The sequence below is a fragment of the Lissotriton vulgaris genome, chromosome 2_1 (assembly GCF_964263255.1).
Source record: "Lissotriton vulgaris chromosome 2_1, aLisVul1.2, whole genome shotgun sequence".
Classification (NCBI taxonomy): Eukaryota; Metazoa; Chordata; class Amphibia; order Caudata; family Salamandridae; genus Lissotriton; species Lissotriton vulgaris.
In genome coordinates this window covers 688,203,762-688,231,018 of record NC_141687.1, presented here as the reverse complement: position 1 = coordinate 688,231,018, position 27,257 = coordinate 688,203,762, and the positions used below count along the sequence as shown (strand labels likewise).

Below are 27,257 nucleotides of genomic sequence, written 5' to 3'. Positions count from 1 at the left end.
TGACACGGAATACCCCATGATCCGGGACTGATAAATCGGCAATTCAGACAGTAATTCGGGCCTACGTTCGCCCAGGATGGATGTAAAAATCCCCCACGCCTTGCCCCAATTGCCAATGTTCTCATTTACCTTGAAGGCGCCATCTTTGCGCGCCAAACACTCGGATGCATGAGCTCCTTTTGGCTCTTAACATATTCCATCTCATAATGATCGGTAAGCAACGAGAAGATGTTTACATACTCATCTGCCCATATCTTCTCCTTAATAGCTAGAGGGACATGTTGACCCAACTTTTCCCTTCTTGACGGGGCAGACTCATCCCTCGCAATCGGCAATGGCCGCTTACCTGAACCGGAAGCTGTATCTGCGGCTGAGCCTACCCCAGGTGGCTTTCCTCCTGCCGCAGCCGGCGTGATGACTGGCGATGGTGCCTTCGCCGCCTCCCTTGTTTCACGCAGTTGCCTCATCAAAAACCGTGCGTCATCAGCCGTGGCGCCCTCGTTATCTTTACCCAACCACGCTGCTAATTGTGCTGCCAGCTCGGGCGGCATATCCTCCCCGGACACGGGGGTGACCACCACGGGAATCGGATTCCCCTAGGCCGGCACCGGAGTTGGCTCTTCGAGTGGGGTACAGGGAACCGGGATGTCCCCTCCAGCTGCTCCCCTTCTGGGCCTCTTGCCTTTTCCTCCCGGAGCTGCTCCAGCCAACGGACGTTTCGGTCCCCCTTCTCCATCTTTCTCCGCCATTCGCTTCTTTAGGTCGGTCACCTCTTTCATAAGAACACGCAGCATCTGGTCGGTAGTCATTCGCTTTCCAACTTTCTTAGGCATTCCCCAACAGAGAAGAAAGATTACCACCTTCAAAATTGGCTCTTCGTTCCGTCTCGAGCTCACGTGCAGCGAGGGGGTGCAGCTTCAGAGCACAGGAACAAGAGGATGCGTTCCTGGCTTGTTGCTCCTTTTATCCGTCTTCAGGGCGGGCGTAAACCCGCCCCTGCCTGCCCTTAGGGCGTGGCCAGCCGCGTCAGTGTCTAGGCCAGCCCACTCGAGGGCGGGAAACAGCGCGCCCCGGCTACGCCGCTTCGGGCATACCAGCCGAGGCTCGCCTCCTGCCCAAAAATGGCTTCCCGGGGGGCTCGTGGTACTCGGCCATACGTTCGGGGGGACCGAATGGTCGCCCCTTTCCAGAAGCGGATGTAGAAACGAGTGTCACATTCAAGTGATGACTGTGGCTTTCAGAGATTCAGTATTATGGCTCCTTCATTAATTAACATAGATGCACCCTTTTAATGAATTTGTGCCTCAGTAATGGTGTGAATGTCGAATGGAAAGTACTTGATTTGGTGGTGGGATGAGCATAATAAACCTTTTAAAATGTAATGTTATGTTAAAAGAACTTCTATAGCGCACAGCTGCCCCCAGCAAAGGGGCGTCCCGGCGCTTAGGAAAGGCAGAGGAAACACAACACAGCAAAACATCATAGGGCCAAAAGAACAGATTACTAAGGAGCGGGGGGGACCAAAAAAGTTTTAATAGCCCTCCTGAACACAAACGGGTCATCAAGAGCACGAATATGAGATGGGAGTGAGTTCCAAAGCTTAGCAGCTAAAACACGGAAGGATCGCCCACCTACTCTGCAGAGCCTGAACCGTGGGACAACACCCACATTTTGGCCAGAAGACCTTAAGGATCGAGAAGGGACATAGGGAATAAGAAGATTCTCAAGAATCCGAGGAGAGTACAAATTGAGGATCTTAAAGGAGAGACATAAGGTCTTGAAGTCAATCCTTTGCGCCACCGGAAGCCAGTGGAGTGCACAAATAGTTCCCTTTTCAGAGCAGAACCTCGGTAGACCTACCAAGGCCCTGGCCGCAGCATTCTGGGCACGCTGTAACCGGGCAATTTCCGCTTGATTGGCCCCTAACAGGAGTGAGCTGGCATAATCAAGCCAGGATAGGATGGTTGCCTGAATAATCACCTGTGTAGTAGGGGCATCGAAGAATTTTAATACGGGCCTCAAACCACGTAAAATCCCAAAGCAGGTCTTTTTTTGTGTGGCCATAGAAAGTAAGGGCAGGGTCTAGCCAGACACCTAGGTTTTTAACCTCCAAGACCGGGGCAGGAGTAACACCTAACTCTGGGGGGCACCAATTATCACCCCAGAGGCTGCTCTGCTTGCCCACAATCAGGACCTCTGTTTTCTTGGCATTAAGCTGAAGACAGTTAGCTGTCATCCAGCCTGCCACTGCCAAGAGACCATTTCGAAACCTAGGGGCATCGAGATTGGAATTCCCACTAAGAGCAACCGCCAGCTGCGTGTCGTCAGCGTAGGAGACTACAGTCATACCCCAACGCTTGGCGACCACAGCCAGCGGCTGCACATACAGATTAAATAATGTGGGACTCAATGCCAATCCCTGAGGCACTCCCAGTTCTAGGGGGTAAGGTTTAGATTCAAAAGGCAGGGTCGCAACCCTGAATGAACGGTCTGCCAGAAAAGACCGGAACCAGTCGAGTGCTATGCCAGGGACATCTTCGTCTCCCAACCGTTGCAACAATATTGTGTGGGAGACTGTGTCAAACGCGGCACTGAGGTCAAGTAACACCAGTGCCGAAGTTTGACTAGAATCCACCACTGTCCGGAGATACTCAGTCATCGAGAGTAAAGCTGTCTCGGTGCTGTGGCCAGCACGAAACCCATTCTGGGAAAAATCCAAGATACTGACCCTCTGCAGATGTTCAGATAAGATGTTATTCACATGGGCATCAGCGACCTTCGCGGCCCATGGAAGAAGAGAAATAGGTTGATAATTCTCTAGTGTGAGGGGATCCAGTGTGGGTTATTTCAGTATGGGAGTGACATAGGCCTGTTTCCATTTGGATGGAACTACGGCTGATGAAAGAGATAGATTGATAAGATGGTGCACATGAGGCAAGCAACGGGTAGAAGATTCTCTTAGCTGTGCTGGTCTAAGTGGGTCAGCAGGGGACCCAGATTTTACCTTAGTTGCCAAGCTGTCAAATGCTTCCCCGGACATGTCCGGGAGGATCGAAAGGACCACATCAGTGGTACAGCTAGGCCTCCAGGCCTCGCTCAATGAAGAGGAGCTAGGGAAGGAGCGATAGATGGTCTGTATCTTTTCAAGAAAGAAAGCCGCTAGATCTTCACAATGAGCCACCGAGCAGACTTCAGCTGCTGGGGCTCTCTAGCAGTAAGATCTTTAAGGACTTTAAAAATCAGCTTCAAAGGGTTGGAGCAATTTTTAAACTCTTGAGCATAGTAGGCCGCACGGGCTCTGCAAACGTCTCTGATAGATTTTAATTTTAGTGAGATAGAATACTTTCTTCTCCGCCTCGTAGGTTTTACGCCAGCATTTTTCCGCTTGTTTGCAAGCTTTTCTCAGAGGCAGTAAGGTACTATCGTACCATGGGCTAGGCTCATGAGCACGACATTTACTCCAAATGGCAGGAATCAAAAGATCAAGAGCCCGAGTAATCCAATCGCAAAATAGATCATAACCACGTTCCACATCCGTGGACAAAGCGGATTTTCATCAAGTAATCGATGAAAATCTACCAGCTTTATTTCTTCCAGGGGCGTTTCAAAGCAACTTTCTCTAAAGGTTTAAAGAGGGGGTCCTTGATCATTAGATGTAATTTGTCAAAGTGGTCGGACCAAGCCACAGGGGTAGGCCGCAAAACCTTAGCTCCCGTTAGATTTGTAAATATGGGGTCCAAAATATGTCCACCCACATGCGTAGGGTGGATCACCAGCTGGCTAGGCTGTAATGCCTCCAGGTCTGCAAGAATACTGCTAATAGCTGGAGTATGGCAAAGGTCGAAATGGAGATTAAGATCTACAAGGACACTAAAATTAGCAGAACTTACAGCAAGAGAACTCACCAATTCTGGGAGAGCCTTCCTGAAAGCAGAATCATTTCCGGGAGGTCGATAGATCAGTAGTCCCGAAAAAGAAAAGTGGTGGTTAACCGTTATGCTATATTGTGCACACTCACAGCCATCCACCTTCAAGACCTTCCAGGTACAGGGAAAGCATGACTTAACTATCTTGGCAATACTCCCACCCCTAGAAATACGATTATGGGTGTAGATGGAGTATTCCGGAGGAACAGCAAGGTTCACTATAGCCGTAGCTTCATCCTGTAGCCATGTTTCGGTCATGAAGAAAATATCCGGGACCTCCTCGATAATAAGATCACAAATATTGGAATGATGTTTAGCCAAAGATCTAACATTAAGGCTCCAAATTATAAGATCACAGGAGGCCTTGGACTCTGTACGCAAAGATACATCCGAAGGAAGTCCAGCTAAGGCTGAAATAGGGGCTGATGTCTTAAGAGAAAAATTACCACAGGCACAATGGAGGGGGCCACACAATGGGTGAGCCACTACTGAGGTACAATGTGGGGACAAATCCCGGAGGCTTAGGAGCTCATCCCTCGAGTACCTACAGATGTTAATCTGAGACTGTACAGTATTCCTAGCGCTAGGCGCTTCCTTAGCGCAGACGGGCAGGACTCTGGCACGACTCCGGCGCAAATACGGCGCTCCCGCTGCGTGTCCACGCTGCGCGTCTCCATGGCATGTTTAAGTAGGGGACTCGCCTGCACCCGTTAGCACTGGAGCACTCACCAAAATGGCGCCACAACACGTCCCTACCTACCCCCAAGATGGCCGCGAAGCGTTTATACCTGCCAAAGACCCGCTAAAGCAGCGGTGGATGTGACGATTATAGTGCAGTTATGCGCTATGATTCCAATTAAAAGCAGGGTATAATAAAGGAATTTAAATAAAATTTTGACAAAACAGGGAATTTAAAAAGCACGCTCGCTATCGCAAATTAATTCGCCCAAAGCGTGGTGTCTAGATGTGCAGTGTTCCACACACATACCTTATCCAAGGTCGAACTGCTGAGATGATTCGTCTTAAGTAGGGGACTCGCCTGCACCCGTGAGCACTGGAGCGCTCACCAAAAATGGCGCCACAAGATGTCCCTACCTACCCCCAAGATGGCCGCGAAGCGTTTATGCCTGCCAAAGACCCGCTAAAGCAGCGGTGGATGTGACGATTATAGTGCAGGTATGCGCTATGATTCCAATTAAAAGCAGGGTATAATAAAGGAATTTAAATAACATTTTGACAAAACAAAAGTAAAAATATATTCACTATGTACTATATGTAAGCCAATAGACTCTACCTCATTAAATATTCAGAGGTTCGATTGAAGTGCATTTCTCATAAACTGCAAACCTTGTGGTCCGGTAGTTGGGAAATAAGAGTATTAGATGGAAAAGAAGATTCACCACTGGTGACACGTTTATTGTGCAGTTTTAGAGGTCACTAGCAGTATATGTGTCAAATAAAAATTTACTCCAGTTGAGGTGGTCTTTGTGGGGACAATGCATAGCTAATACATGCCTCAAATTGTTTATTGTTATTGTAATTGTTTACTAGCAAATTACTAACCTGCATTATTTTTCCTTTGTAGGCTAAGAAATATACGTTATGGCTTCAATACAGTTCTGGTGATTTTTATCTGGCGTATTTTTATTGCAAGATCACAAATGGCAAGAAACATCTGGTACTTTGTGGTTAGTCTGTGTTTCAAGTTTCTCTCTTACTTCAGAGCATCAAGCACTATGCGATATTGAAGAAAATAATTACTGCATTAGACATCTATGCATAGGGTGGCCTACCTGCACAAATCCGTTCGATGTACTCAACCATTTCGTGTTCTACAGAGACCTAAAACCATCTCCGTTCTAGAGTGTGGAAAACATTTACAGTGTATGTTTTTTTTTTTTCTTCAGTTTGTGCACTCCTATTCATGTTGCATACATTAACAAACCAGCGTTAGTTTAGAAACTGATGTTTGACAAACCGGACTTTGCTTTTTGTGTATTGGAGGGCGAAAAAGGTCAATTTACCCTACTGACTTGTATGTGGACCTAGTGTGCAGGCATGATGGCTTAATGTTGTGCATGTTCTTCTTCCAAGCCACAGCAGGGTACTTTCTGGGAGTTTAACAATGGCAAAAATGTCTTCATGAAGTCTAAAATCAATTTCCGCTCATTGCCTGTCAATTGGAATAATACAGCTTTATTGATAATGAAGACAAGTGGATTTCTTTCTTCCAGTAATTCATCTCCCACTATATGTTTATGTAGGTTTTTTGCGTAGCCCTGCAGCACAGGCAAGGAGAATGAAACGAGGAAGATATGTCAATCATCTTTCAATGATGATCCTTTCATTTAGCTCACTTTTATAAAAAATTATTGTCACAAAACACAGCCGGCAATACAAAATATCAATCGCTGTTTTGATTTATACATACTCATGATAGATATATTTGTAATTTTCTATTAGAACATTTACATAAAAAAATATCCTACAAAAGCCATAAATTGGGCATGAGGTAATCTTATCAGAAAAATACTTTACACATATCAACTGAAAATGAGAAGTTTTTTGTGCTATACTTTTCTGAAGTGTTATGATTATATAGCACTCTTTTGAAGTGAGAGCACATTTGTTTCCTTGAGGAAGAAGCATGATCAAAACGCTGTGAAATAGTTACAATGGAGAATATAATAAAATAACTATTTCCCAGCAATTATCAGCAAGTAGTTGACTACATTTTTAGAAAGGTTTCCGCATGTCAACTTTACTCTAGCTGAAGAAAATTTATTTATAACTTAAATACTTATTGCAAGAAAAAGTAGAAATTGTAGTGTCAAGTTTGTGAATGACTTGCCCTTAAAAACTATTTGCACAGAATGCAGCGTTGCTCTAGTTTTATTTTTCATTTGAGAGCCCCTTTCCACGGCATGTGTCCATTAGACTGATCGTCATACACCCAGTCCTAGCATCAGCATATACAGTGTATATTAATATGCTTTATGACATCGTTGTTGAACTACCTGTACAAATGTTAAATAAAACATGTGACACTTGTTTCCTATTTGGTTTTAATTCTGTGCTTACAGAGTTTAATGTTTCTTATGAGTAAAAGAGGTAAATTGCCAGGGAAACAACTGCCTTAAAGCAGATGTTCATCTAATATTGAAACTTTTTAAAATGCTTCCTTGAGAAGCTACTGTTTTCTGAATACTATTGTTATTTTAAAATAATGTATACTCTGTACAATTATACTAACGTTATTGGTCTAAGACCGTATCATAAATGTATGCAAGAAATTTAATACTTGCTGAAAACTTTTTTTGTTCTTTTTTTTTTTTTTAATAAACAAGCTCAATCATATAACACCAAGTCAGTGGATTCTGTCTTTTTTGTGTTTTTTCTTCATGATTGACTTTATACTCTTAGCTTCATGCATAGTTTTTACCTTTGCCTGGTCTGTTTGTTGTCTGTGAAGTAATCTCATTTAAAAATTGGTTTCTAAAGCTGAAAAACCTCAGGAAATGGGGAAATCCATGATTATACTCTGAAAATTAATCTATCTGTTAACTATTGTCTGTAGCCACACAAACACCCTTAGATTTAAGATTGGACAACTAGGGTATATTCTGACAGATTAACCTTTAATATATGTATATATTTATCAATTAATTTCAAAGTTGAATATTGCCTCAATTCAAAATTGTTTGTTCAGTACAACTCACCCTTCCATAGTATTGTTCAAAAGAAATATAGCCCGAGGCAGTGCTTAATTTGTAAAATATGAAGTGAAGGTGCTCAAATGTTTTTCGGAGGCCACACCTACTTTTCTCTGGCTCCACCCACTTCACCCACTGGCTCCACCCATTTACTATATTAACTCCACCCACATTTTCAACGGGCACTGCTAAAAGTCAGAGGTAATATATATATGGCTGATCAGAATTTCAGCAAGGGAGCCTTCCTCATAGTAAGGTTTTGATAGGAGGTTCCCTTGCCCTGTGAACATTTTGAAAAAGATTAACTAAAAAGTGCATTTAAAGCACAATTTTGGAATAAATTATCTACAATCACTAATGCATTGAAAAGGGACAATTTCAGTGCTGTATGTGCTGATTTGGTGAAAGGACAATACTGGGGTAGGGTATGCCATTTTTAACAGTGTATGAGTTCTAAGGTACAACTTTTACATAGGTTAACTCCAGGACACCACTTTAAGGTGTCAGAGCACTTTCCATCATTCACACATTGCATAAATACAATCCTACGTGTGTAACTCAGTATAGAGGGAATGTTACATCAGACAGGACTACAAGGTATAGGAGTCACATGTCATCCATGATTGTCATTGTAGGCAATATAGTTTAGGAGTTCAAAGTGTGAAAAAGCGCAAATGCTGAATTCAAAACATACCAGCATTGTTAGGGGTTCTCTTCAATAAGAATTAATTTCTACCCACATTAGACCCTTTTTGCAAGATTAGGATAATGAAAGATTAGCCCAAAAAACATATAGCTGTAATATATAACTTGCTGTTTGCATGCTGCTCTTTGATGACAGACAGACTAGTTAATAGCTTGCTGTTCTATGATAGCATTTAAACTTACAAACTGCAAGTAACTAAAGGATCTCTCCGACAGAAGCAGTAACACACTGATCTATTTTACATTACATGCCCTTTTTGATCTGCATGGTAAACGTTATTTGCAGCAGGTATATAACCCTCCCTGGCCTATACTACCTTTCAAGCAGTCACAGGCAGCTTCCCCTAGACAAAGCTCCTGGCTGGCTCTCTCCAGGTAGACAAATAATCACAAGAGTTATCTTGACATTTTACTTTTTGCCTGAATATTACTGGAGCCCAGCAACTCGGCACCAGCTACTTTTAAAACAAGAATATACTGGCAAACTGACCCCCCTACCCAAGCCCACCCCATAGTGCTACGTTTCGTTCTTGAAAGAGTGAAACAGATCTTCGCTGAGGGCTCTGTGTTACACCTCACCCCATCGTACCTTTGTCTCATCCCTTCCTACCCCTCACCACTGCACCACCCTTCACATTCCCAAAGCGTATGCTGCTGCCTCACTTCTCTTTTATGTAGATTCACTTCCTTCTTCTTCAATCACATATGCATAAGTGCATCATACCTCTATCTCATTCTCCTTCTCATCTCTGCCTCACTTTTTTCCTCTCATCTCAGCCTCAATCGCCCCCGATCTCGACTATGCCTCAATCTCCCTCTCACCTCTGGAGAATTCTACCTCACACAATAGAGAGCTCGGTCAGTTACATCTTGAACTTGGCACCTTGTTTGAAAATCAAGCCTCACTAGTGCCTCAAACACTTATCAGTATTACAGGCTGCAATTAGATTAGAGGTAGCTCGTAGCTCCTTTACGGACAATCATAGTAAAGCCTGACTCTTTGCAGATGGCAGCCTCCTCCCTTGACAGCCCGGGGCAGATGCTTTCGAGCAATGTTAAATTGTTACACAAATTTGAAAAGTATCCCAGATTTAGGGAAATAGGCAAAATTCACGTATATTTAAAGTAACAGTTCTAGAGGCTGAAAATAGAACTCACAAAAAGCAGCTCTGTCCCAGTTGTCAGAAGGTTTAACACGGTTATCAGAGACTAAACATCACAAATCCGGTAGAATCATTGCAGAGGTGAATATTGGCCTTCCCTCTGTAGAAATCCACTTGACTGACCGTCCTTATCAGTGGGGTGTGGGGAGGCAAAGCAGTGAATGCACAGATTGCGCGCGCATTTCAATATGAGAAGATTTGCGAAGTTGCACACGCTGCTTGCCTGGCACAGCCCCAACCACCACAGATTTTATGAGCGTGCCCGGCCGGCCTGCCCTGAAAACGAAACTTAATCCTCCTGCCCTGCATCCTGTAGTACTGAGTACACTCCAGATAGTCCGGCCCGCAACTGCACAACAAATAGCCACTACTGGCACTGCCCACTGCACTCACTCAGTGCACACTGCTGGCTGGCCTGGCAACAAATAATACATGATCGTGCTGCGCATCGTGAGATGATCAAACTAGCCTGGGCCTGGGGATCAGAAACAACAAGCAGGGCCGTGACCATGAACATGAGGAAATCTGTAGGCCTCACCTGCGCAGATTTATTATTTTTTAATTCATTATGTCTGCCGCCTACCGTACTCCGCCTATCCCAGGCCATCAATCAATTAATTTTAAAAAAACGTAAGCCTGTGGCCCCCAGACCCTGCCTCACCTGCCTGCGCAGCTCATGATGATTATTTCGGCCGCCGCAGGCGCCAGCCTACCCCCAGGCCATCTTGTCCAGGCGCGCTGCTGGTAGACCACCAATCAGGATGATTTTAAAAAACGTAAATTAATCACAGCCTAAGGGCGCCAGGCCCTGCCTCGCTCGCGCCTCGCCCTCACCTGCTGAGCAGTCCAGAGCTCAAGTGTGAGTGTCCCAACTCATGCAACTTTGAAAGACGGGCGAGTACCCTCCTGGATACTCGGTGAGGGGAGCAGTGAGGGTATGCTGGGGCGGGCCGCGGGCAGCGAAAATGCACGTACATTCAACTGCATGCATAATCTGCGCATGCGTCGCTCCCCCTCTGCCGCGCATAGCCCCAACCCCCGCAGCAAAGCCGTGCCCAGCCCTGCAACAACAAGTTGTGTCCCGCCCACTGGGGCCCTGACTGATCCGCGGCCGGGAAGTCTTGACTTAGAGAGAGGAAATCACTGGGAGCAGCAGGCAGGTGACGTCACGTCACCCGGTCACCGCAGTAAGTACAGGTTTTTTTTGCTGCAATCATCGAGTCAACTTTGGCGCGGCAAACTCTGACAGCAGTAGTAGTAGCACACACACTCTCTGTGTGTGCCAGTGCGCACGAGTCACGACTTTGAAATATCAAATTGTAAGGCCGAACAGGTGCACTTAATCCGTGTGATAGACCCGGCCCTCATAATTAGGTGCCGGTGCTAAGCACCGGCAAGCTCCGGCTCAAATTAAGCCCTGGCCCGAGGTTTGTATTTTGGGCATTCTATGGGTAATTTACCATGAACTAAAATGGGCTTTTGTGTCCTGTGTCCCAGACACTATAACTGAATACGATCTCACACAATATGTTCAGGACTTGTTCAAGTCACTTCTGCAGAGCCCTGACAACATTACAATTGAACTTGATTGCACGCATAGGGTCTTCAATGAACACCAAAGCTTCATTTCTGTCAGAAAGGTGAGCTAATGAGAGGTCAGATACTTTGACTCTGTAGTGTTTCATGGCTCGGCTTTGGCCTTATACAAAGATCTCTGCACTGATGCTCGCTAAAAGAAAATCCCTAAAAATTGCAGCAGTCTATCTAAATGGACGTAAGATATATTTGTGGGGTTTTCCAACACGCCTATTTTTATTTTATAAAGAACAAACTGCCTTGATTTCCACAAGTGAAGAGGCACATGTCACTGTCCCCTAGTAAGACTAGGGTCATTTCTGTGGGGTCCCCACCCTCCTGTGGGTACTCCTCCTCACCAAGCGCTGCACTGGCCAACACTTTGGACTGCCCACCGGTGGGTGGCTGTGCCCACTTAGGACACTTGGGGTCCCCCGTTAAGTGACCCACCTGGTGACAAGCAAAACACTTGCGGGGGCGGTCTCAGCAGGCTTTCCTGACGAGAACCCTTGTTTCTTATCTCCTGGGGGATGGGAACCTTTACCCTGGGTGTTCGTTTGGGGCCCTTTAGAGAACTCCTGTGTTTTACCCTTGTCCCCTACTATTCTGCTGGGGATCCTGCCCATTTTTGGCTGAGTCTCCCCCGTGCGCTTTCCTGTGGACCCTGGTACTGAACCAGCGGTCCGCCTCCATAACAAGCTTCCTGGGATCAGTCTGCTTGCTATTAACTAGGTGCTGGCGCAGATCTGCAAAACATAGACTAGACAAGTGATTGCATGCAATCAAATTGTAGACCTCCTGAAAATCTGTCACATTACTGCCCTTCACCAGCCATCCAGTGACCTGCAAACCATATCTACAAATTCCAATCAAGTGTTGGCATCAGACTTCTTACTGGACCTGAACTGATCACTGTACTTTTCAGGAGTGAGACCATACTTGGTGAGAAGGGCGTTCTTCATGTCTGGATAGGGGAGGCAATATCCCTTACCCAAAGCTATTAAAGTACCTCTTGCTTCTTCTTGGAAGAGAGGCCACAATCCTGCTTCCAATTCTACTCGGGGACCTCATTCATGTGCATCACCGCCTCGTAACCCTGAAACCACCTTTGTATGTCATCCCCCTTCTTGGATTCTTTGCCTACATTCTTAGGGATGTGCACAGTGCTTTCTGTCTTGACTGGTTGCTGCCACCATCTGAGCTGGCTCTACTCCTCTGATCCAGCTCCTTTATCCTGAACTCATGCTTGAACATCACTGTTTTCTCCTCCATGGCTAGCCTAAGCTTCTCCAGTTCTACTGCAACTCTCCTTGCTTCTCGCCTGTCCTTCAGCTCTCCTGGGGACAGGCCACTGCTGCCTGGCCTGGAGGGTCCCCCTTCCTCCCAAAAGCACATCCACCCTAGGAATAGGCTCCTCCGTCTCTCCACTGAGATCTCCACACTGCTCCCTGGCATATCTGGCTGCTACCCAGGCCCTTGGAGCCTTTTGTAGCTCCTCGTTCTTTGTGAGGCCTCTGACTTGGACTTTTAGGTTTTTGCCAATTAATTTAAATTCCCTAAAATTGTAGGATTCTGATCTATCCTCCTCAAAGGCAATTTCCAGGGATGCAACAGATGATGCTCTTGATTCAGGCAAGATGAAGTAGCAATTTCAAACTGGTAATATCAAAAATAGGACAAAAACAAAAAGAACCCGTATGTGGCACCTAATGATCTGCAATATGGTAGTAGTGCACACCAATCACTAAGTCAAGTGCAAACGCAAGTCCTATCTTCAATGCTGACAACCAGTGTTAGAAATTGGATCGGGCATGTGCCAAAGCCAAGCAGAAACCACCGCCCTAGTCCTGATAAGGGAGTTACACTCCTAAAATAACCCATGCTCTCACCCCCTTGGTAGCTTGGAACGAGCAGTCAGGCTTACCTTAGAGGCAGTGTGTAAAGCATTTGCACATAACCAACAGTAATACAGTGTAAGCACTACAAAAGGACACCACACCAGTTTAGAAAAATATCCAATATCGTTACATACTTGAGACGAGAAAAAATGATAAACAGCCACAATACAGTACTTTAGTTATCAAAATAACCTTGAAAAACAGTTCCTTGAAGTCGATAGGCCCGTCCGGGGCTATCACGGCATAGTGACCAAACAAATCAAAACAGTTCTGGCTGACCGCAGCGTCGCGAGCCAGCTAAGGTGCAGAGAAAACCCGCAAACAATACCTTTTAGAAATACAAGGTGTTGGCGACCTCTTGTTGAGCTTCCGAAAGCACGGAATCCACAGGCGTCGGTTCTCGAGGTCTGTGCAAGAGTCGTCGGGCCCTCTGTCACACGTGTTGCAGATCGAACTCCTCCCTTTTGAAGTCAGGAGCGCTGGCATCAGGTGCTACGGGGCGAAGTGCAGCAGAGCGGTGCCCTCAGGTCGCTGTGCGAGCAGTGGCTCGGTGGTAGCGTCAGATGGCATTGATAGTGAAACCAGGGTCGTTGTGAGAAGTGAATGCGGTGCTCGCCGTGGTGCTGGCAGGTCGTCGTTGCTGGAGCTCTCGTCTGGAGTCGATGGCGCCTGCGTTGGTAGGCCAAGACTACTGTGCGGGATGAGGGTGGTGTGTTGTGTAACTTTATGAGCAGTGCCCTCATACCACAGTGCTAGCAGCGGCTTCTATTTTGGCGTGGAGTGTCGTCTCGGAGGCCAGCGCGTCGTCGTGAAGCGAGGTGGTGTTGAGTACAGTGCCCACAGGTCGCAGTGTGAGCAGCAGCTCGGTTGCGGTGTCAGCAGGCGTCGCCGGTGAGACCTGGGTCGCGTTGCGCTCTGCGGTGCCTTCAGAGCACGGAGTCGGCAGCGGCGTCGTAGACTGCGTCAGGTTGCTTTTTCCTCTGTTGCAGCACAAAACACAGTTCGCAGTGCTGTGGGCAGAAGAGCTTTTAGTTTTTACTGTTCCTGTGACTTCTTGAACAGGGGCAAGCTCTACCGCAAGCCCTTGGAGAAACTCACGAAAGTAGATAGCAGAAAGTTGAGTCCAGTGTTTTCACTACCCAAGAGAGAAGCAGCCACTGCAGACCTTACAGCAAAGTGTTAGTTCCTCCTCACTGCTTCTCCAGGTCTTCTTGACCCAAAAGAGTTCTACGGTTCAGGGGTCTGGGCCCCAATATTTATATCCCCAAAATCCTTTGATCTCTTACTCAGAATGTCTGTACCCAGCCAGAACCAGTTCTGCCTTCTCTGTTGTGACTTCCTGGCAGGAGGTGGAGACGGCATGGCCCGAGGCAGACCAGGCCCAAGGCAGACCAGGCCCTTTGAGGTGCAAGGAAATCTCCTCTCCCTTCCCTAATTGCAGTCCAGGCCTATTCAGCCCTTTCCTGACCCACCTAGACTATCTGGAGCCACTCCTGCTCCCCAGCCTTCTGTCATCCAAAACCCAGACAGGTAATCCACATTCCTGCAGAGGCACACGGGATGACTGAGCAAGAAAATACCTACTTTCTAAAAGTGGTATTTTCAAACACAGAATGTAAAAATAACTTTAACTAAAAGATGCATCTTTAGATTCTGAGTTCAGGCATAATGAACTTTATTTTCAGACCTAATTCCCTGGGCCAATTATGTTTATAAGATGTTATAAGCAAACTCTCCATTCTGTTCTATGGGGAACAGGTAGCATTGCAATAGCGAAAAACGAAATGGGACGTAATTCACTTCCAAGACATGCCACACACACCAGGGCATGTCCTACCTTTCACATTCGCTGCACCAGGCCCACAGGGGTACTTTGAGCCTACCTTAGGGGTTGCTGACATGTAAGAGAAGGGAAGGTGAGGGACTGGCAAGTGTGCACTGGCCAAGTCGACATGGCAGTTACAAACTGCGGGCAGACTATGCAATGGCGGGTCTGGGTTACCTTTTCAGGCCTACTCATGTGGGTGGCACAATCTGTGCTGCAGGCCTACTAGTAGCATTTGATTCACAGGCCCTGGCGCACCCAGTGCCCTTTACTAGGGACTAACAAGTAAATCAAATATCCAATCATGGAAACATCAATCCATAACACAATTTACCACAGGAGCACTTGCCCTTTACCAAGTGCGCAGAAACACTACGCCAACAAAAACTCAGGGGAAACATGCCAAAAGATACCAAGTCTAACATCTGTGCTCCTGACTAACACATTATTCTTTCTCTCGCTAGATGTGGAGAAGGCCTTTGACCATGTGGATTGTGGATTTTTTTTATTAGCTTTCGACAAGACCCCTTTGGACTCCCAGTTGACATGATTTTATATTAGGGAATTATTTTACGGCATCCACAAAACTTGGGATACACTCCTACCTCGGAGCCCATACAGCTTATCTGGGGCACTCGGCAAGGGTGCCCTTTCTCGCCCTTTATTCCTCCCCCCACCCTCACAATAGAACCTTTGTTCCGAGTGATGGCCAACCCGCTGATCGAGGACTTATTAAAATCACAAACTTCTCCAGATCTCTTCCCGAACTCCTGACAGAACTTGTACACTTCCGTTTAGCAGCAGGATTCAGGGTCAGTTACCAAAAAACCACAGCAGTGAGGAAGGACCGAAAAGATAGCGAAGCAGAAGCGGCAAGGCATGGGCTACAACTAGCACCAAATGGGATCAAGTACCTGAGAGTGGTTATCTCCCCTACCACAAACTGTGTGTACCAGAGCAATGTATTCCCTCTTTTGTAATTACTTTTCAACTATTTCTATAGGTGGGGCAGGTTAGAAATCTCCTGGATGTGATGGATAAATGGTGTGAAGGTGAAATTCATCCCTAGACTGCTATATCTCTTTTGTTGTCGCCTGGTGCGCTTCCCTGCCGAAGTTCTCAAAACTCCAATCTGGAAAATGTGGGCCTTCATATGGCTCATTGTTATAGGGCAGCAGAGGTACAATAGTTTACCAGACTCTTTGAGTTTCTGGTGGCAAGAGTTATATACAAGTTCACCGGCTTAGCCTGCCAGATATAATTTATGATTGGACATTCAATTAAAGGATGAAATACTGCGTACTAATAAAGTAATATTCTGGCTGAATTTGATTAATTAATAGAACATTCTCTTAGTTGAGAAAGATTGGCGGCTGGAGTTTGTTCGTAATGTTCCACAAGAAAAGGATGTAACATACAGAAATCTGAGAAGGACCCCTAAGAGAATGATAACCGATAATAAATTGGGGATGGTGCCCAGGGAAAATATCTGAACAGCATCTCACTTTTGGGCCTATGTATCTCAGTTTTGTCTGTTGTGTCTAGATTTCTGTCTGTAGAATGTGAAAGTGTGTATGTATGAGCAGACTGAATGGTGAGATTGTTATGAATGAGTGTATAAAGCTGATTCTATCTAGCTTTTTTATAATTGTTTGAACATATGTATAAAAAAGTTTGCTATGTATTTTTTGATTACTTCCTTTCTTAAATGTGGAAATAATGAATTGTTAACCAGTTTTGTATTTAAAAAAAACGGAATACCACAAAAAAATTGTTTTTGAAATGATAAACTTACCAAAAGAAATAAATGAATAATAAAATGTAATTCAAATAAAAATTATTGGTTCTTAGACACTGATATGGTTGTGCGTTATCCTTGAAGAAAATAGATTTTGAGTCATACCAATTTGTAAAATAAGATAGGTCAAGTTCAGAGGTTTTCTATATAGCAGGATGTAACATTTGCCTTCCATTTCTGTTCTTGTCCCGGGGGAGGTGAAAGCTCCATATGCTGCAGAATAGGCTCTTGCGCACGCCCCAGCTTTATATCAGTCTGGCTAGTAGGGAGAAAGACTCCCCTGATGTTATACCTGTAAGGTCCAGCCCACAGGTGAAAGCACAATATCCTATTACCCATGAAACACCCAGTTAGAGATATTCTATCACAATTCGTATATCGAAGCGTGCTTAAGTCATGTGATTCCCTTATGAATAATTCATTATCTCCAGTGCTTAAACCTGATAGTTTTTATTGTTTAGTCTTGGACGATCAACATTTGAACAGTCGCACACATATGTTGTAAAGAATTTCCACAGCACTGGCTCGATTAGAAAAATATATATATATTGTTTGTGAAAAAATAAACTACATCGAACATTTACAGTTGGTTTTTTCACCATGTGGCACCTGAAAGCCAGTGTGTGATCACTTTCTCCACATTTTGAGCAGAGCACAACAGCGATTCTGTCATCTCCACAAGGTTATCAGAACAGTCCAGGTTTGTCTTGTGCCAGGGTGATGTAAATTTTACAAGAGATTGACTCAGAAGCATTGTCTTGCTTTGATATTTACAACCCAAACAATGATTTAAACTTGCATTTTGGCCAGGGTGGAGCAAATAAACTGGATTCGCGGGCTGTGGCTATAAATGTAATTTTCAGAAATCTAAAATTGCCTTTCTCAGTATTCTGTTTTTAGGAAATGAATTATCAAATGAAGGCAAAAGTCTAACACCACATGTCTTACAAAAATGTGCTCTGTTGCAATCACCAAATACCTTAAAGCGTCAATTGCAAAAGTGGCCCAGCCAGGTCTGGGTGCTGCTTGGCCCTCATCAAAAACTCCCCCCTTCCCTGAGACCCCTTCCATCTTGCACCTCACACTCCTAGTCTCCCCAACTTGGAAGCAGGAAGCCAGGAGATCCCGAAAAGATTTGTACTATGACTGAAACAGCAAACAAACACTGGGGTAGCACCAAGGAGAAGCCCATGACCAACTCTGATCCTGTCCCCGATGCACCAGCTCTAGCCTTAGCAAAGGCGACATGCAGGGAGGATAACAGCCTGTTCCAAGCCATCGGGCCCAGGAAAGGATACAATGACTAACTTAATAAAAGCCACCTGTAAGGTGCTTAACCCCCTCTCCCAAGGAGACCAATGACCAGGCCAAGACTGAGAATTACTTCCTGTGAAGGAGATTCCTATTTTTATCACCAAGGCAAAGCCACCACAGCCTGTATCAAATTTGACAAGTAGCAAAGAAAAACTGGATTGTGACCTGGGGCATCAACTGCAGGCTTCCCCCAACCCACTAACAAAGCCACACTTAGACAGCTGCATCAAGACCCATCATCTAATGGAGGTTCTAATGCATGATACGAAGCAGTGGCCACTCAACCTAAGCCCACAGATAGACTATCCAGCCACCCTGCACATAGGGATGCATGGAAACAAACCGGATGGGGCTTCTACTCAGATCAGCCCCTAGCATAAATCTTGGCTGCCCCACTTTCACATAATGGTTTAAAAACAATGCTGTTCTGGAGGTGGCCTCAGATCACTCCATAGTATGGTGGGAGTTGCACTGAAGTCCTTTTGATCTGATGCAGGACCTGCCCACCGACCAACTTGATTCCCCACTTGAGTCCCAAAACACAAATATAGCACCTAAGGCTCGCCCATCAAACTCCCTTTGGGGGCCCAAATTTCCTTGGTGGAAGGCTCGAATGCCACTACACCCAACGAAGAGCAGATAATAGGAAACCTTAACCCACAGAACCGCCCCTCCCCCCCCCCCCCCCAAGATAAGGGTCCAAGATAAAACAGCAGTCTCCTCACTGGTTCAGATGGCAAGGCTGCCCCTAGATTGACCAAACCACTTACCAAGCACAGCCATCTTGCACCAACTGTTGAGCACCATGGAGGTGATTTTGTCTGCCTTATCATACTATGCAGACAATCTGGATGAACAGTCAACCAATTCAATGCTCTTGCAGTCCATGTGCGGGGAACTGATCATAAAATGCAGGCACTGAATGCCATGATAAAAGTACTGCATGACCCCGCTACAACTTATCATTCATGCCAATGCTCTTTGACCATGGACACTCTTTTCACTGTCCGCACAACATATTGAGAACTATTGGAAGAAGTTACGGCCTCCCAAACCAGACCTTCCTCCAGCAGCCAGCACTCTACTACTGAGAAGTGGCGCCCTATGAGCCCATCAACAGGAGCATCAATCTTTTTCTTCATACATGAGTAGCCAGAAAGCGACTTGTCTCATCAAATGAGGGCATCATCAATTAATGGGTTAGACACCCCCTGCCAACACAATCTGCTCCCCAAGAAGAGCTGGCCGTGGTCCTGCCACCCACAAGTTCACAAACTTAACTCTCAAAGAGGAAACACAAGCCGCTGAGAAAAGGAAGGAAAAACTAAGGTGAAAAATGAACTAACCAAGCCTACTCCGCACAAAACTAAGCACACCGTAGTTACTCCGAAAAGAAGGCGGCTAGAGGGCAGGTCCAAGACAAACCTCATATCGCAACTTTTTTGTTAGTATGGCGGCTAAAGGAGTGCACATGAGCCATGGATCCAGACCCTGTCAAGGGGAAATTCTGTGCCTCAAGCACAAACACCTGAGCCTCACAAACACAGGTAACAACATTGCTCACCCATCAGTATTTCTTCGGGACAGCGAAGTCACTTTAATTAGATCATAGCCAGTATGTGCACAGAGCATTTGTGACCATACCAGCCGTAAAAGATTGCTCTCTTGACAGGACCGAGTCTCAATAGAGTCATTCTCTAACCTTGGGGGGGAAGCAATGGTCACCGTGGTGTCCCCTCACTCCGAAATCCAAAGAGCGCCCCAGACCGACCTCCCAGTCATTCAAGCCTCACAAACCTGGGCACTACCACTCATCTTGCCAGCCGCAACAGCCAGCTTGGCACACAAATCCGGAGAACGCAAAGCTTGAGTTAATCCCTGGTTGCAAATCCAGGGGTCGCTCTGATATCCTAAACGGATGCGCAGTTCCAAGGGTACTCGATGCATCACAAGGCCCACATCATATCAGGTCCAACAACATAGAAGCAGTCGGATTCTTAACCAACCCAAAACAACCAAGGTACGAAATTACTACCATCATCAGGTCTGATGAAAGCGTTGCATCCTATGTTTGGCAGCACAGGGAAAGTTTTGCAAATTAACATGAGAAAAACTGCGGCAGTCTGCTATCCTAGCCCTCTACTCCCACCATTGGCAGGTCTGTAGAACAAGACTATCAACCTAGCGCACCAAAAAGCATTCAGGAAAGGTCTTTGAATAACTAGGCCAGGATCTCCACCTAGACCAACACACAAGACAGCCAACCTTGACTGCCACCAGCAAGCATGGCCCTCCTGTAGCAGATCCATTAGAGCCACATGTGTGATGTATGGAACGCCCCACGCCTGTAATCTGCTTCTAGAAAATGAGCCTAGGTAGCAAGGTGGGGGATGAAGACTTCTTATCCTTCCTGCGTAAAGTTGACCTCCTGCTGCTGCAAGAACTTGCAGCAAGCGCCAGCATCAATTGTGGGATTAAAACAATACCACAACGCAGCAATAAAAGAAGTGAAGACTAGCAGGGCAAAATAGGAGCTTTAAATCTCAACCAACATCTTGTGCGCCCACGAGACGGTGGACATGGGCTCATCATGGATACAATGCTTCAAGCTCTCAGTGGCACCGCATTCAGAGCCACATCCCACACCAATAATTCTGAACCTTTATATCCACCCAGCCCTGAACAACAAACACGCAAAGCTCAACACCCTGACAAGCCTACTTAAATCTCTTCAATCCTTGTATCCACAAGCTTTCGTAATGTTGTCAGGTGCCTTCAACATGAATTTATTCCAAGGCTCGGATGTCAAACCCACCAACCCAAATCCTTAAAATAATCAGAATCCTGGCCAGACGCAACCACCCTGGCAGAACGTATAGAACTGCCCTCAAAGCCTGTTTTTAGGCTATTTTGATTATTAGTTCGTGCTTAGGCCTCTGTAACTTTTTGACCACATAAGGTATCCACTCCAAATTTGCATCCTTTTCTTCCAGCATCATGGGGATTTTATCGGTACCCGGGATTTGTGGATTTCCCTGGAGGGGAACCAGAAATGAGCCAAAATACAGCTATTTCTGTTTTTTGTTTTTTTTTAGAAAAATGGGAAAAAGGGCTTCAGATGAAAGTGCCTGGCTTTTCTCCTGCAAATGGTCAACAATGGACTTGTGGTGCTGAAATTACCATCTTCCCAGCTTTTTGGTACAAGCAGATTTTTGTCAGAAAACCAAACATTTTTACAGTTTTCACATTTTACTGGGATATAGCCTATTTTTGCTATTTTTTGTGTTTTCAACCTCCTTCCAATTAATGGTAAAAATGGGTATGAAAGCAATGATGTATACTGGAAAACTATACATTTCTGTAAAGTAGGCAAGATTCTGAATTCAGCAAGGAGCCATTTGTGTAGATCCTCCAAGGCTTTCTTATAGAAAACAGTTGAAAATAGGAAAAATAAACCTTTAGTAAATAAAAAAAAAAACGGTATTTGTGCCAACCTATTCATCTGTAACTTCTAAGTATGACAGATTTTTTTAAAGCAATATACCGTTACATCCGCTGGACCCTTCTGGTTGTGGGGGTACATAGGTTATGTAGGTTCACTAAGAACCCGAGGAACCCAGAGCCAATAACTGAGCAGCCTCTTGCAATACTTTTTTATATTGTACTGGGTAAATAACAATTCATTTGAGAAAATATAAACGGAAAAATCAGTATGAAAGACACCTATGTATTTCTGAAATGGGAACAAAATATAGAGTTTAGAAACAGTAGTTATTTGCACATCTCAGAAATTGTGGGTACCCATACTAGCATGTGATTTATAGGACATTTAACAAAGTGACTTCTTTTTTACACTGTCTTACATTTGGAAGGCAGAAATACATGGAAAGGCAATAGATAATAACAGTTGCTCTACAATTCTGTGTTCCCTAAAGTCTCCCGATAAAAATGGTACCTGACTTGTGTGGGTAGGCCTACTGCCCTTGACAGGAAACGGCCCAAAACGCAATGTGACTGTTAGATTCTGACCAAGCACTCACCTGAATACCAGGAGTGTCTGCAGGGGCGATGCTGTATCTCCAACCCTTGAAGAACACCTCTCAGAACTGCTGATGTAACAGGAGTGTTTGCAGGTGTCCCGAAGGAGAATGGACAGAGAAAGAAACAAGAGAAGTTGACTCTGAACAGCTCCTTCACCTGGACCAGTCTAGGTTTTTAATTGGAACTTGTGTAAAGGTTACCTCCTATTCCCTATTAAATAAACAAAAGAATATTATAAACTAAACTCTTCTGACCCATTCGTACAATCTCTTTTGTGAAACCCACACTTGAGTACCTTATTTGTTTAAAAGATGTGCCCAAATAACTTTCTGTACTTGTAAGAACTGTCTTAGGTTTTCTTGTTTTCTTAAAACTGTGTCAAAAAATAGAAAAGATTTAGCCCAAAAACATAGAAACACTCTTGCATAATATAGCATGTCATCATTTTTGGGGCTTACCGTTAATAAGATTTTTCCTGTTGAAAATCAAAGAATAGCACAGCATCGATCCCGAATCAAACAAAACATATTGACAGCTCCAATGGTACAACATTTCCAGCAAAGTGGTCACACTGAGAAAGAATTCAAGTGGACTGTATTGTCCGGAATTAAGACTTCTCCCGTGGAGGGGATTTGGAGACACTACTGTTGCAAAGAGAAGCGTATTTGATTTTAAAGTTCAACTGCGTGAATGATGGAATGAACGAACTCTCAGAACTTCAAAGAAGTATTCACTGATCCCCCTGTGCACACCACCGGCACTTCTGAGAAATCCTCCCTGCTCTTTAAATACCAAATTATAAGGGTAGGATGAAGCCTTATTTGATAGCAGTAGCTGCCGCCCGGTAAAAACACACTACAACTCCCAGAAACCAAAGGGAGGGTAGTCAGATGACTCAAAGGTCGACATCCGCATAAACTTGCAGCAGAAACATGGCGGAACGCTAAATAGCAGTAGCGAGCACTGTCGAACGAAGTTAAGGTGAGCCGTAATTATATTTCCAATGTTTAAACTAAAAATCGCTGTTAAATGGGAGTATTCATACACCGTTTCAAAACTCTTTCAGCTTAAGATATTGACCGCGGGTGCAAACTCACTAATGGAGAAGCGCCGAAATCAGGGCGAGTGACAGAACTACGGCTCACACAAGTAAGAGCTCGCCCGAGTAAAAGCGATTGTTAAAATGTTTGCATACTTTAACGGAGCTTGACAAGAAATTAAAACCCCTTCACTTTTCCAAACAGAAGGGGTGGTAATTCAGACCGTCTTTTAACGCAGGACCGGTCAGCAGCACGAGTCACTGCACCAACTAATACAAGTAAGTCTTAAGTTCTAATAACTTAAGTAACCGAGAAATGCCCGTTCTTGTTAAGATAATGTAGACAATCCTATGTCTCTTCTTATTAACACAGGCACTAAAGTCTTCACATCAAGATTGTTCATGACAACGAGGCTCTGGAACAGTAAGGTAATGCAGCGTTCTAGAAATCGCTAGCAAATAAGGAAAATAAATAGGAGAAGGCACTAAAATAATTTCTTTCTTTTTTAATTTGCCAGGTACCCAGGTTGCCCTGAGTAAAAACCCGAACAATTGGACCGGGTTTGGAAACGCGTCGGCATTTCCGATTGAGATTCGTCTCTCCAATTCGCTAAGTGCAGAAAATAAAGGTGTCCCAGGTTGCTGGACAAATTAAGTTAAAACAAGCCCATGATGAAATTCCGTCCTAAAAATACACAAAGAAATAAGTAGGCAGGACTGAAATACAATTGTTTCTGGCGTACCTTTTCATTAATTTTTCATAAAGAATTGTATTGATTTATTTATATGCATGAAGTTGTATCAAATTATGTTTTGCACAATGTGTTTATAATTTGTCAGGATGTGTTAGATCCTCGCACATGGAATCAGAGAATGTAAATATGAAATTGGTTAAAAATAAGTGAAATCACACATGAGCTGTATAATTAATTTGTAGCTCAAAGTTTGCTGGTAATTAAAGAACAGCACTAAACTCGAGACCAGGCGCCTTTGTATTATTTAAATTTCTGTGTCCTGCCTAGTAACGTGGGACAAAACCCCTGAATTTATACAACAAAGAAAGGAACAGCAGTGGAACTAACTGACTCCGAGGACAAGGGTGAGGATTGGCCACAGCCAGAGCACAGGGCAGCAGGTGTGGCAGCAGCACCAGATGGGGGAGACAGATGGGCAGAGATCACACACAACTATTTCTGAGTAAGTAAGGAGACACCGCCAGTTACTGTAATTGAGAGACAGTGTTTTATTAGCATAGCACACCGCCACAACATGAAGGCCTCAACATGGCAGGCCAATATGCAATGGACATTCCAAAGGCGAAATGGGTTACATCACTCATTTCGCAACACCAGGTGATAGCTGGCATTACTTCCTGCGCCCACGTGCAGCACTGCTGCATTCCCTTGGCACACTGTCCTCACTGGCAGTCTGTCCTGTGGCAGCGCTGTGCCGTTCGCTGCGCCTCCTGGACTCTGTTATTGGGGGCATGATGCTACTGCGACTAGTTGCCTCTTCACTATAACCCCCATCATCTGCACCTGTAGAGGCTATCTGGTTTGTTTGTAGCACTTCCAGTGCACTGGTCACTGTGATCAGCCCCCTTGCCACGTCACGGCTGCAGTGGGCTATCTCCTCCTGCATTGCCACTGAGCGCCTGCAAAGAGGTGACAGTGGAGAGGCGGTTCACCGCCTTAGTGTAGTTGTCCAATTTCTGCCTGTCTTTGCGCCTCGCCAAATGATCCTCATCCATTTTGCTGCACAGCAGCCTCACTGCCTCGGACATGTCCCTCATGCCCTAAGCCACAGTATTGTTCATGCTGGTAATGCCCTCCTTGATTTGCAGAATGTGTCTATTCATGTGGACCATCTGCCGTTGCACTGATCTGATATCTTTGCCTTGCAGGCGCTGCACCTTGAGCATGTTCCCCGGCAGACCGGCAAATACACTTGGATCCTGCCCTGTGCAACTGAACTGGCTGCCCTTGCTCTGCGGCGTCTGACACGTGTGGGCGCGCTCAGTGGGGTACTGTGCGCCTGCACTATTGTCATCCTCTGCCACCATGGACTGTTGGCCTCCCATTGTGTCCTCCTCTGACACCTCCTTCTGCTGGAGGCTAGCCACTGTATGCCTCCTGGCTCTTTGTGGCGGTGATGGTGGACGTGGTGCAGATGGTGGTGGTGGTAATGGTGTGTTGTGCTCTGCAGGTGACAAGACCTCCTCCTCCTGTGTTCTCTCTCTCCTGGGTGCCTTTCCTGTGTCCCCTTCTTCAGGCCTGCGCAATGGCTCGCCTGTGGAGACAGAATGTACATTTGCTCACTTGTCTGGCAGTATTTGCGTAATTATAAATTTCATGACTGCCAATCAAACTGACTGTCCTCTGCTTTCTAATTGCTGATGTGGGTCACATGCCTTTGGGTCCAGTTGACTGTTATGATGTGTTACTTCTTACTACATCTCCCATAATGCATTGCTGCTTTTTAGTAAAACACGTACTGGAGTGGGAATCATACTGCCTCATTGGGGATTCGGGTTAGGGAGTGGGGGGCACAGCATGCTGTACATGCATCTTACCTTACCTGTTGCCAGCTCTGGCTGAGCTGTCTGCATCCCCAATCCCACTCTCACTCTCCGGCTGGAAGGTGGACTCCACCAGGAGATCCAGGGCAGTTGGTGCAGGTGCTGTGTTTCTCCCTCAATCTGTCTGCTTGGCTTGCTTCATTCTTTGCCAACCTCTCCTTTGCGCGCTTCCTGAGGTCATACCCGTGTTTTTTAAGTTCTTCAATGGAGCGCTGGGTTACTCCAATGGCATTAATCCTTTCCTGGATAACCAGTTATATCTGCCTCTTCTGTGATTCAGGCACGTGCAAGGAATTATTTCCAAACAGTTTGTCATTTTCCTTTGTACCCTCCTCAATATGAACTTCCAGCTGCCTCTCACTAAATGTATGTTTCCTATTGCGCACTCCTACCTCCTTTTCCCTCTCCTGGTTGTCCATATCTGGTCTGGGATGTCAGCAAAAAAATTGGAAACGTTGCTCCTGGGTTGTTTTCTGTGCTCCCTGCCTCTCCAACAGCTTCAGGATCAGTGCAGCTGCATGGGTGTGGCCCCTTCCTGGTTGTGAGGTCATGAGCACAGGATTGGCTAATTCAACAATTTGAGATGTTTTAAAATCCAGATTCGCTAATTACCGAATCAGTATTAAGGAATCGGTGATACAGATTCCGTAATGGGGAATCAGTCATTTTTTTACCGATTTTTACCAAATCGCTAAATATTACCGTTTTTTACGGATTTGGTAATTTTTACAGAATTTTTATCTACATCTGAAAGACCGAGTTCTTAATAGCGAATCAGTGATATTCGCTATTAAGGACTTAGTATTTCGGATTTACCTACATCTGGCTGTATGTGACTACCCAAACGGTTAATCTACAAGATGGGCCTTAAAAATAGGGCTGAGAAAAATGGGGATCTTGTCCAAGGGATTGGGTTGGGTTGTCTGCCAGTCTGATCTGTCCCTAAGGTGAGGCCGAAAAAAGCACACATTTGCCCCACTTGCAAAAGAAATAGATCTCTGGTGCCTAGTAGGGTTTTCTGCCCCCCCCCCCCCTCCCCCCCCCCCTCCTGCCTAGTGGCAGAAAGTCCAAAAAAGGGGGCAGATCTGTCCCCAGGGAGGGGGGCAGAAAATACATAAACATAATTTAACCCCCTTGGAAGTGACCCTTGGCCAAGGGGTCGCTTCCATCTACAATAAAATAGAATCGCTGGTGCCTAGAGGAGTTTTCTCCCCCCCCCCCCCTCCTCCCTGGGTAGAGGGGGGGGGGGCAGAAAGGCCACAAATACAAGCCAATATGCCTACAGGGTGTGGGGGTGCAGAAACAACAAACTTAATTTGCCCCCTTGGAAGCGACCCTTGCCCAAGGGGTCTTTTCCATCTGCAATAAAAAAAAAACTGGTGGCTAATGAGGTTTTCTGCCTCCCTTGGGGGTAGAAAGGCCACAAAAATGGGCTGATCTCCCCCCGGGGGAGCAGAAAGAACATAAACAGAATTGTACCCCCTTGGAAGGGACCCTTGCCCAAGGGGTCACTTCCATTACATTACATAAATAAGTAAGTACGTGGTGCCTAGTGGGGTTTGGCAGAAAGGCCAAAGAAACAGGCTGAACTGCCCCCGGGAAAAAACATGCACAATAAATCACCCCATTGGAAGCGACCCTTGCCCAAGGGGTCGGTTCCATTACATATAAAATAAAATCCC

General features: G+C 45.4%; 1 protein-coding gene and 1 pseudogene across 5 annotated transcripts in view; one reads left to right on the top strand and one right to left on the bottom strand.

Moving 5' to 3' along the window:
- The window catches only part of FAR1 (fatty acyl-CoA reductase 1), a 626,193-nt gene extending 618,901 nt beyond the window's left edge, over positions 1-7,292 (top strand). For all 5 annotated transcript variants that reach the window (XM_086955913.1, XM_086955915.1, XM_086955916.1 and 2 more), the window contains one exon: positions 5,512-7,292. In XM_086955913.1, coding sequence (XP_086812039.1) covers positions 5,512-5,674 — 163 coding nt within the window. In that variant the 3' untranslated portion in view covers positions 5,675-7,292. The remainder of the gene's footprint in view (positions 1-5,511) is intronic.
- Positions 7,293-24,362: 17,070 nt separating this feature from the next.
- LOC147730982 (uncharacterized) lies at positions 24,363-25,994 on the bottom strand (annotated as a pseudogene).
- Between the last annotated feature and the right edge of the window lie 1,263 nt (positions 25,995-27,257).